General features: G+C 38.6%; 1 protein-coding gene across 4 annotated transcripts in view; it reads left to right on the top strand.

Moving 5' to 3' along the window:
- The first annotated feature begins 2,382 nt into the window (after positions 1-2,382).
- The window catches only part of PALM2AKAP2 (PALM2 and AKAP2 fusion), a 534,014-nt gene continuing 523,987 nt past the window's right edge, over positions 2,383-12,409 (top strand). For 2 of the 4 annotated variants that reach the window (XM_074200019.1, XM_074200021.1), the window contains exon 1: positions 2,385-2,776. In XM_074200019.1, the coding sequence (XP_074056120.1) occupies positions 2,732-2,776 (45 nt within the window). In that variant the 5' untranslated portion in view covers positions 2,385-2,731. Of the gene's footprint in view, positions 2,777-12,409 lie in introns of all 4 variants that reach the window. The other 2 variants (XM_074200018.1, XM_074200022.1) reach the window with 2 other exon arrangements.

Here is a 12,409-nt window from a genome sequence, read left to right as displayed (position 1 = left end):
ACAATATAAAGATTGGCAAATTGCCTTCTGTGGGGGGTGGGGAGAAGCCAGTAAGATTAGGGGGAAATTTTAAAACAAAATAAATAAAATCTTTATAATTAAAAAAACCCACCATTGATTTAAATATAAATAAATAAATTCAGTGTTCTATGGCCCTGGTACACCAATACTTTAGCTAGACCTCTGACACAAGCTACCTTACAAAATTATGACAATAACATTTTGCATATCTTAAAGTGTTAATATAAATATGAATTATTTAATGCATATATGTCCATATATAAACAAAAATGCATGCTTTGCTAAAAATAATAATTTTTTGACTGTGGTAAAAGTTGATAGTTTTGAGACTGTTGTTCATAATTAAGTTAGAAGTATTTTATTATGGTAAGCCCTATCCCACCCCCCATTCCCCCAAATGTGAGAAGTATTAAGAAACCATGCTACGTGACTAACAAATGGATTATAGAATGGAAGTGTTGATTTGAAAGCTGGAATTAGAAACTCATCAGGCAGGAAATGCTGTCACTGGGATGGTTTTCAGGGGCTCCAAGTCTAAGATAACAGAGTCCTATCATGGAAGTATTCTAAGAATACCACATAATCTATTTGTCTAGAATAACCTTGTCTTAGTTAGAGGTTAAAAGACTACAAACCTTTATATTTGGAGCTGTTAATTTCTTCGTTTAAACCCAAGGTCTGCTCTCATTTTATTCATCAGCTCTTTAAAAAAAAACAAACCTTTGATTTAAATAAAAATAAATTGGTACAACAATACTCTAGTTAGACCCGTGACACAAGCTACCTCACAAAGTTGTGAGGAAGAGTACCTAACAAAGCTTAGAAATTACCAGCTCCAAAACTGCTCTCTGAAAGGCTCTCCCCGCCCGCCCCCCCCCCCCCAGCCCACACTCACATACCTTTTCCTAGGACATTCTCAGTTATTTATTACAGGTAATCAGTACCTACCCCACTACTAATAATCGATCAACAAGCATTTATTAGACACCTATTGTGAGCCAAGCACTGTGCAAGTCGCTGGGTTCATAAAGAATAAAAAAAATCAGTCAGTGCTTTGCCTGCTACTCTAGGAGACAATGTAAAAGTTGCCCCAAAAGTCTCAATGCTGGTTTAAGCTTTAGTGTAGTGGGGAAGGGCAGTACAAGCTGGAGGGATAGGAAAGGTCTGTGCAGAAGATGGTGGTACTCCAGTTATAATTTTTAGGAAACTAGAGATTCTAAGAAGGGGACAGGAGGAGATAATGCATTGCAGGCAGGGAGGCAGAATTGTGGGGCGGGGCTAGGGTGTAGCCTGTGTAAAATAAAACATTTCAAAAGTTGAAAGATGAGCTTATAGGACACTAAAAATAAATTCTGATAAAGACTTGCCTAAATAATAAATGTCACAAAGACAAAAAAAAGTCCCCGAAAAAATCCGAAGCAACCACATTAGCCAGGGTTTTCCCCCTCTTGGATGCCACATTAGTCTTCCCAGAGAACTGGACATGTGTACAGAATAGACCCCGCACTTTGCACCCTTCACTCTTGCCTGTCCTTAGGAAAACACTAAGTCAACAGCTTTGCTGGGTTGAGTCCAGCATTATTCTGGACACTGCAGAGGGAGTTTGGGGTATGGACCCCTAGAGTTGAAGCAGACAAAATTTCCTAAACGTTAAACCTTACTGGGGAGAGTTGGAAAAGAGGACTGAGGTGGCCTGAAGGAAGGGCATGCACAAACTCGTTTGACTTTAAAGTCCAGGTTACCATGGAGGCAGAAAAGGAAAGAGAAGACCCGCCGCACATCTCCTAAGAACCTATTTATACAAAACCAAAGGCGGCAGATTGAAGCCATAGCTGCCTGCTGCATGGTCCACAGGGCAGGGCATGCCATCTACATGTAACCGAATCCCACCAACGCCTGCGAGGATGGCGTCTCCGAAGCCCCGGGGAGCCCTGATGCCCCCTCCCCAGCCCACCAGCTGTGCAGTGCTCCTCCATCCGTCCAGACCCAGAATAGCCCCGACCACATTCCTCCTCTGAAGTTAAGCCCAAGGTTACATTTTCACGCGCCAACTGCAGCGTATCCCTCACACAGCAGTGACCGCCCATCATCTTCTCCGTTATTTGTCCCCGACTGCAGTTTAATTACCAAATAAGTCAAAAAAAATTAAAAAAAAAAAAAGAACTGAATCCTTTCCCAAGGAATTTGCCTGTCTAGTGCTATTCTCGAGCCCCGCAGCCCACCCAGCCCCCGCGCCTCCTCCGAGCCTTGCAATGCTACAGCTGTCTCATTCCCCTGCATTCATGCAGCTTCTGATTACTAGGCGTTCTCTTGATGTTCAACTCCTGTTGTGACCCAACACCCCGGAGGCGGAGCAAATAAGCTCAGACGTCAGGGCCAAAAAAAAAAAAAGCCATCCAAGCCATGCAAACTATCCCTCTGCTCAGCTGCTCCCAGCCCACATCCATGGCTTGGGTGACAGACTCGGAACACAGAAGCCGCGTTGAAATGCAGTTAGCAGCACAGCTGGGAGACAGGCGAGGCGGGGATGGGCCAGTGACGAACAGGAGCTTCCCGTGAGCTCGCTGGTCGACTGTGGCGCCTGCGAAGGGCCCGGGGCTTCCCTGACAGCAGCTGGGCTCGGGGCAACTCAGTGTCTCCTGGTGACTGCGGTGTTTTCCTCCCCCTCCCCCCCTTTTTTTCTCCCCCTTCCCGTGCCCTCTTCTCTAGGATGGCGGAGGCAGAATTGCACAAGGAGAGGCTGCAAGCCATAGCTGTAAGTCTAGTTTCATTTTACTTGCTCTATTGTCTGGCTATGGAGGGAGACTCTGAGTTTCGGGGTTCGGGGAGGCGGGTGGGGGAGGGGGAACAGTCTAGCCCAGTAGCTGCATTGGCATGCTCTTGAAAAAAGAAGTTTGCAAGGGCTTGCTTTGCCTTTTTATTTAGTCGTGTGCGTAAAGGTCAGCACATGCATGCACCCATGTAAAAACTGAAGTGTGCTTGGGACTGGGAATTTGAATGGGTTGAATTCAGAGCTATTTGTGCAGGGGTTAGAAATGAGATGCTTTATTTAAGGACGGATGGGAGAGGAGTGGGGGAAAGAATGAAATGATTCTAAAATATTACCATTCTGTGCCCAGGAATATCTTTTCTTTATGGACTCAGAGGTTGGGGAACCTGAATTAAATTGTGAATTTTGTTTTACTTCCTCTGCCATTCTTTGAGCTAAAGGGAAAAAGTATGTGGTTTCCCAAACTGCTAGAGTAGAATGCCATCTCACTAAGCAGAACGTCTGGATGCCATTGGGAGCCCTGAGTCTCACCCTCCCCTTTTGCTGGTGTCATATGAAAAAGGACACACTGAGGGGGAAAATACTGTTTATGAAATGGCCCAGGAGGGGCCATAGCTAGAACTCCTAGGATTTGGGAATGATACTAAAGGAGTCTCTGCCCTTGGGCTTGGACATTCTGTACACTTCTCTAACTAGTGCACAAGGCAATTTCTTTTGGCAAAGTTCAGATGCCAGTTCAAAAAAGAGGTTCAAAATAGGGTCTTTGCATGTGCTACTTGGGGCTTAAAACACTTAAATCTGTTGAGATTTTTAGCTCCCCTTAGACCAGTGTTACGAATGATCAACAGATGTTATGCTTTTACTATAAAGGCCACAGCTGGATTATATATTTCCCTTGTAGATGAGGGAATGATTACTGCTGTTGTAAGGAAGAAAGAAAAAATAGCTCTAATAACATCCTAGCACAGAAGAATGGTCAGACTTACAGTGGATTAAATATGTCTTCTGCTCCAAAGTTTCCTGGGGGGGGGGGGGCAGATTTTATTATGTTGCAGGAAAGTGCTGGGCAGCACTTTACCAGCAAGGTATGTTGTTGTTTCCCCAGAAGGTTTTAAGCCAGATCACTAATGGAAAGGGACATCAAGGTCATGTTATTTTTCTTCTTAAGACTTTTAGCATAAAGGGACTCTTTATGGAATTCAAAGTCCTCCTTCCTAGCTCATCAAACTCAGATTCTGCTTTGAGATGCCCCTGTTGAACTGAGAGGGTCACCTCCAACAACAACTAATCTGAATATTTTTGAAAACTGGAGTCTCCAGAACAGAATAAGTTATGTCATTATCTATGTATGCTATATCTATTTTTTATAGCACATGAAGTCATTCATTGCTTCAAAACTCCATAGTGAACCAGTGTTGCCAGTATGTCATGCCCTTGGTAAGAAAAGGGATATTCAAATTGTGGTACCATGTAGATAGCTGATGTTTTGTTATCAATGGCATAATAGGAGGCTGTAGCTGGAGTTGGTGTTGAGGCACAGACAACTGAGTAACAGAATCCTAGATGGAGCCTTTGGTGCTAGAAGCTCCAGGCTTCAACTGAAGGCTTCTTCCACATAGCTGTCACATTTTCTGACTTGGCATCCTGGTATCCTTCAGTGAATGGCTAAGTAAAAGCTGGCACCCAGGAGAAAATTGACTTTCTGCACATGGAGAAAGGTAAGTCCTCTGGTGCCAACTGTCTCAAACTGTGGCTGACTAACCTAAGCAGTCTAATCTAGGAAGGAGTCAAGCAGAGCCTTGAGGATTTTCCTCTGTGTGTATGTATGTGTGTATATATATATATATATATATATATATATATATATATATATATATATATGTGTGTGTGTGTGTGTGTGTATACATGTGTATTTATATGTGTACATACATGTGTGCATTTATTTGTATATGTCTTATATATTTATATATATACAAATATAAATACACACATTTTTTAAGAATATGTTTATCCCTTTCACCTTTATCATTCTTTGTTAGTAGATGTGAAGAATTGTCAGTGTCAATTGCAAATAAGGAAATTAGCATACATATTTTAGATAAATACATCTCCTATGCTTTCTAGAATTACTGTCAATATGGCATTCTGCAGGATCATTTTGGTATATATGCTGTGGGATCTCGTTATCTAGTTCTTAGGTTGCTAACTTGGGATCTGTGAACTTTGAAAAAGCTACATTTTGATCTCTGCATTTTTGAATAATTGTTTTTTTCTTTATAATCCATATATTTTGTTGAATGCCTTTAAAAATATTCCTAGAAGAGGTTAATAGTTTTAACCAAACTGTTAGAGGGGTCCTTGACTCCCAAAAGGTTTCAAAACCTGTTTTCTGCTAGCCCTATTTCTCACCTGCATATTTCCTCAATGCAAATTCAGTCTAAAAGACAGAGTTCTCCTTATGCCCAGATTTGGAGGAATAGTGGTATAGTATCCCTCCACCTTCCCCTCTTCAAGCCTTATCTCCACTGGAAGGCTCCACAGGGAAATAAAGACAGTTAGATGATATAATTAATTGAATTTCTGAGTTGGGAATCAAGAAGACCTACATTTGCATCCTGATGTAGACACTTATTAGCTATGTGATCCTCTCTCAGCCTCAGTTTCCTCTTTTGTAAAATAGTAACTACCTTAAAGAAATTGTGGTGAGGATCAATTAAGATAACATATGAAGTTCTTGCCCATCAATGAGTTGTTCCATCAATGTTCATGATTAAGATGGAATCTTGAAAAGAAATCCCTACCACCTGGAGTGATGGTAAATAGATATCCTCAGTTCTTAAGGCAGGAGCAATCACCTTTATCAACTCAGACAATATACCAGCAACCTGTGCTATGGAGTCAGAGTTTAAAGTGATGAGAGATAGGAAAGTGGCAATGGGGGACCCTAGGTTAGTGGATTATGACTATAACCAATTCACACAATAAATATTGAGTTTCTTAAGCATCTATTATGCTTAAAACACTAGTAAAACAAGGGAGATTATCTCTAAATGCCAACTTGGCATAGGGGAGATTTAACAATGTGAACTAATACTGTGAAATAATCAGGTCACATGATGATGTTGAACAATTAGCCTTCAAATTCAGTCTCCTTTTCCACATCTAAAATCGGGATTACACAAAATAATTTTTAAGTTCCCATATAACTCTATACATATGATCCTATGATGACCTCATGATCTCAGATAATTTAAATTTCCAAGTGAACCAGTTCTTCTCTATCTTCAACCCTGTTCCAACTGTCTCCAAAAAAATATTTTTTTCTTTATTTGAAATATTTTAATTTGATTCTCTTATCCTGAGGCCAGAATTGAAATATTCTTATCTTTATCTCTTGCCAAAACCAAGAGAAAAACATAGTAAGCAAGATCCCTTAAAAATCCATTTTGTCCAAATAGTCAGGGCAATAAACATTTATTAAGTGCTGCTAGTTGCTGAACGTTATGTTTTGTTCTGAAAGAAAAGTCCAAGATAACTCCTGTTCTCAAAGAACTTACAATCTAATGGGGGAGAAAATAGGGAAATAACCGTGTGTAAACAAACTATAAACAGATTATGTTAGAGATATTAGAGAGCTTCTACTTTTCTCTCTGCTGTATTTCTTCAGCTAGAAGGTTCATAATTACCTTTCCCTGTTTTAGACCTGAAAGGTCGGAATGAGCCCCAAAGATGGTTTCAGGCCAAGAAAGTGTCTCTGGGCACCATGTCTGTGTCTTCTTTCCCCCATGAACAATGTGGGCGATTCAGAATTCCTGAGGGATGAAGTTAGAAGGCTGCTAAGCAGCTTGACATGTACCCTTGGCAGGAGGAAACCATGAAGCCCACTGGTATTAGTGGTAAGCTGGGGGCCCACATCCTGTTACAAATATTCCAAGAATTGGTTCAGTGGATGTAAACCGTCCAATGTCAGTTGTATCTTAATGAATAACGTTTGCATTTTGAAGAGGCCACTGAGACCAAATAAAAACCAAATGTAGGGAAGGGAGTGGGGTGTCTGAGCTTCAAGAAAGGATGACAAAGGCATCCCATTCCATCCCAACCAAAACTGATTCCCCTTCCTCTCTCTCCATTGAGTTATGATATAGCCCTGGCGTGAACTTGGAAAAATGCATTCTGGGGAAAAGCCATGATTATTCAGATTGTAATGTCCTTGGGTTATAACAGATGAATAAAGCCTGAGAATTTTAGTGTACTTAAAGTTTAAAGTTTAAATTTGGAGCGAATTTCAATTTTGTTTGATTTTATCTTTTTTTAAGAGCATATTATATACATAAGACTCTCCTAGGACTGCAAATAAATGCAGGACACAGTTCTGTTCTGAAGTAGCTTGCAATCTACTTGGGTATATTTAAGAAAATTTACAAACCTAACATGTAATGGGAAACTAAAACAAAGGTCCATATTTTTCATATTGGTGTTCTTCCAGAATGCCAAGATCACATAGGTTCACAGATTTAGAGATGGAAGTGAACTTAAAGGTTATCTAGTCTAATCTCATTTTACAGATGAGGAAACTGAGGGCTAGAGATTTAAGTGACTCACACAAGATCATACTGATAATTAGTCAATAAACATTTATTAACCTTCCACAAATGTGCTAAGCACTAGGGATACAAATACAAAAAAAATAATAATTCCTGCCCTAAAGGAGCTTACAATAGGAAAAGACAACACTCAAAGAAGAAGCTTAAAAGCTTCTGAAGGAAAAGGAAAAATAATGAACATAATCAAAGGAGTGCAGCCAGGTGGGAAATGAAGAGATGTTGGCCTGGACTCCCTTCTTAAAAGGTTTTGGAGTTCATTGTCCAAATGGTAGTAAGTGACAAAGCTCAGATCTTAAAACTAGCTCTTTCTACTCCAAATCCTGTGTTCTTGTTGTATGATTGCCTGTCATGAAATAAACACTACAGTCATTAAAGAATTGAAAGCGAGCATCATCCAAGGCAGTGGATATAGTATGTGTTGGGCATGATCAATCTAAAACAAGCTTCAAGGAAGGAATTGTCAAGGAGAAGTGGAGAACTCAGAATATTGCATGGAATCCCTGTGGCAGACATGGGAGGATGGAAAAGAGGCTTGTGAGGTTGGAGATCTTAGATCTATTTGAGTAAATGATGAAGTAGTATAAAGGTTAGTAGTATTAACTAGAGAAGGCTTTCAGCAGGTGAGTATTAAGTGGGATCCAATGAACTAGCACAATGAAGACATTGCAGTTGAAAGAAATGAAAAAATCTGGAGGTGAGAAAATTTATTTGCAGGGTTATTGATGGAATAAATGGAAAAATGGAATAGAAATAAGGGCTATTAGTGGAAATGTAATACAGGAGAATTTTAATTCACCAAGCTAGGAAATAGGACTATATAAAAAGTTGTTGAACAAGTAATTGGATAAAAAATTTTTTTTAAATTTTGAGAAAAACAAGGTTTGTCTAATTTTAGTTTTTTCTGACTAGTATTAGGATTATTTTTTAAATATGAGACTAAAGTGGTAGTTCATCAAGAAAAGATTATTTTTATTCTAATTACTGCTCAAATCAAAAATTTTGTTTAATCATAGGAAAAGTTCCATAGATGAAAAATTTCTTTTTGTAAGTAGTAAGTATCCAGATATATATATGTATATATGTATATATGTACATATGTATATATGTATATATTTAATTTAGTAGTTTAATTGTCCTCAAAGCAACAATGCATAAAGCCAAAATGGGGTTTGCAAGTCTAACCTCACTGAATGTTTGCAATTTTGATACATGAGAAACATGCATCTCAACATTCCAGACCTGAGCCTCCTGGGAAAAAAGACCATCAGACACAGTGTGCATTCTGTGGTGCAGTGAGAACCATTGCTGCCATCTGCTATCAACCAAAGAGAAGCATGTTTTGATTAGGTTTGGGCAGCATTTAGAAGAAAGTCGATTCTCAAAGCCAATTCTCAGGAGACATGAATGTTCCAGTTTCCAAGTTACCTGGCACTTCTTTTCCCTGGAGCTATCAGCATTTTTATCACTCCTTTTACTTTTGGGATTTGTAGTATAATCAATTCAAAGAGCTCTTAGGGGAAACTGAGGTCTACAAAATACTAGATGACTTTACCCATTGTAAAATAGATCAGAAGTGGCAAATTTAGAACCTAAACATAGATCTTCTGACTCTAAGGTCAGTGTTTTCTTTATCATCCCTTGCTGCCTCTCACAGTTGCAGGTTGGTAAGGAAGAGCATGGAAACAATGGGAATTTGATTGCTCTCTTCAAATATTGGAAAGTCATGTGGAAGAGAAACCATTTGCATCTAAGTCTTATCTCTCCATTATCTTGTAAGCATTTTTACTCCACCTTTGTATTCCCAGTGACTTGATGGTAGCAGCCAACTAAAAATTTTCCCATATTGTTGATTTGAATGTTTGTAGGAGTAGAACTAGTACCAAAGGAAGAATAACAAAAAATAATAATAAATATATGTGTGCACTTGATAAATGTGAAGCACTATATGGAGCAGTAAGGTTACAAAGACCAAAAAAGAAAAAAAAATTCCTGATGTAAGGAGTTTATGTTTCATAGAGAAAGGAATATGTATGCATTGAAGTAAATGCAAACATTTATGCAAAGAAAGCATAAATTCATTGGGTTGAGGGAACGAAGCCAGGGATTCTAATGGACAGAGATGAAGTGGGAATTCATTTCAGGTATGGGGGTGGGGGAGAAGGAAAGCAGATTGGGGAGAGAGAGAGAGAGAGAGAGAGAGAGAGAGAAGGAAGTAGGCTATTTTGGTTGAACTACAAAGAACATGTCTTGGAATAGAGTTTAATAATATTAGAAAGGTAAGCTGCAGCCAAATTGTTAGTGGCTTTATCTAACAAAGAATTTTTATTCTATCTTAAAATCACTAAAATCATTGTGCATGGGAGACATTCAAATCTGTGCTTTAAGAATATCACTTTCTCAGATCTGTGGAAATTGAATTGGAGGGGCAAGACAATTTAAGTAGTTGTGATGATGATGATATTGTCCTTTGTCCTCAGAGAAGACTATAACATCAGGGAGGTGATACCATGACAAGTTCATGAACTGGATTTGAATGAGGGGTGCTGTGCTAAGTCTCCAGCCTCACTTTCTCCTCTGGAGCCATCTGGGTCCAGTGGCAAGATATAAATCAGGAGGACCAGGGATGGCTCTAGATACAAGGCAATTAGGGTGGTGTCTTACCCCCATGGTCATAAAGCTAGTAAGAATCAAGTGTCTGAGGTGGTCCTTCTGACTGGAAGGTCAGTGCTCTATCCACTGTTCTACCTAGCTGCCTCTTAGTTGTGATAAGAGTGGATGAGGACCCATACTTAGTTAAGTGTTTTGTTTGTGAGTGGAGAGAAAGAGAAAGCTGTAAGAAATGTTGTGAATGTAGCATTGACAAGATTTGGCAATTGATTGGACAGAAAAAGTAGAGGCGAATTTGAGTCCGAGATTGCTCTCTTCCACATCTTCCCAATATTGGAAGAGAGCAATCAAATTCCCATTGTTTCTATGCTCTTTCTCTCTTCCTTTCCACTCAGTAATGGAAGGCACCAGCCTGTTCTAGAAGTTTAACTTATATATAAAAGTGAGGAGAATGTGTATTAGATAACTTTCTCTTGGGGGGGGGGTGGAGAAGGAAAGGAGGGAGAAAAATGCAAAACTCAAAAACCTTTTGAAAAGAAATTTGAAGTAGTTGCATGTAGTTGGAAAAATAAATGAAATTTAAATTTCTTTTCGAAAAGTGTTAGGAGAATGACCTTATGAAATGGTAGAGTCAAATAAGGCTTTTGGTTTCTTTTTAAGATTTTAAAAGATTCTTTTAAAGATTTTAAAGATTTTTCAAGATTTTCCCCAGGAATTAAAGTCAAGCTCAATGTTGAGCAGACTGTATTGTCTTCCCTGTTTTGACAATGAGGACATTTGCCCTTCCCCAAATTCAAACTCTGCTTGGTTTGGACTCCAGGACCATTCTTGATTGGACTCCAGGACCATTCAGGTTGATTACCTGAAATCTTAGCATCATACTAATGATTCAGATGTTGATACTTTCTCAGTTCTCTTAGTCTACTCTCTCTCTCTCTCTCTCTCTCTCTCTCTCTCTCTCTCTCTCTGATCGGAAGACTAGACAATGGCACACTCAACTCTTCTCAAAGCCTTTCTTTATAGAGGGCTGCAACCTTGACTTTCAGCTCCATTTTTATCTGTAGCCATGATTAGTTTGGACTAAACATGATGCCCCAGTCTGGGAACTCTCTGGTATTCTAGCTTCTTCTTGTGTGTTAGATCAGATTATTAGTAATAGAGTAATATTAGATTAGTATTATTAGATTATAAACTCCTTGAAAACAGGGATTGTTGTTTTTTTCTTTTCATACTAGTATTGGCTTATTCTTATTACAGTGCCTGTCACATAATCAAAAATTGTTTATTCAATTGAATTGAAAAAAATAGATTTGGTTCAGTAGAAAGGATTAAAACTAGCTGATAATGGAATGGGCAAATTTGGGGAACAGTTCATTTTTCATCCCTGGATTGCTATTTATCCATTGTTTTAGAAGAGGACTAATAATAGTGATATTTTGACTCACTAATAATTTGGATTTTAATGAGGCAGAATTACACAAAGAGGCTCAGTGCCATCCAATATTGGGATTTTCACATTTTAGCTGAGGTAGGAGGTTTAATCCAATATGTAAACTGACTCACCTTATGCATCTGATTTGGATTTATAAAAGATCCTTGCATGTTGGCTTGACAACACACTTACAATGTGGAGCAAAATCAAGTTGTATACATAACAAAATCTATGAGAAATTTTGAGATCAGAATGATTGTGGGTCAATTGTGTAAAAGGCAATAAATTCTAAGACTGTTTTTTTTCCCCTGTAATCAATGATATTACTATAGGTTACTCAATCATTTCTCATTTTGGAGGTGGAAGGGTGGGAAGTAAGTAGGTTTGGACCTATTATTCAACAGTATAAGGTATTCTTGGCTTAGAAAGCATAGAAATCTACCAGTGCACATCTGCAACTTGCCAATAACTTATAGTCTTAACAGGATGTCAATGACACAGATATGTGTTAGAAACATGACTAGAACCCCAAGCTTCCTGACTCCAAATCTTGTCCTTTATCCTGCCTGCCAATTGCCAATTGTAGATACAAGCAGGAAATTCTGGAGGAGTGATTAATTTTCAATCAGAAAATATAATTTAGTTTAATTTAGTGAAAAAAAATTTTAAAAGCTATTTAACTCAACTTATTAAATACCTGTGTGCACACCACTAAGGATGTAAAGCTTTTAAAAGGCATAGCCCATATCTTCAAGGGGTTTACATTCTGTTCTATTAATTTTCTGACTTAGTAAATAATTTTTAGAAAATGTTAGAGCTATATAGAACTATATTAAAAAAGCTGCTAAGATTATCTACTTCTTGGAAAGGGCCTCAAGATTTCAGGGAAAGGAGGAAGTCTGAGAACTTGGTTAAAAAAAAAACCCATCACATTTCTATTTCAATAAAATTGGTTTCCTTTGTAATCCTATTTTT

This window comes from Macrotis lagotis, chromosome X (assembly GCF_037893015.1).
Source record: "Macrotis lagotis isolate mMagLag1 chromosome X, bilby.v1.9.chrom.fasta, whole genome shotgun sequence".
NCBI lineage: Eukaryota > Metazoa > Chordata > Mammalia > Peramelemorphia > Peramelidae > Macrotis > Macrotis lagotis.
The sequence above is the reverse complement of the archived record's forward strand: the minus strand, read 5'-3'. Positions and strand labels throughout refer to the sequence as shown.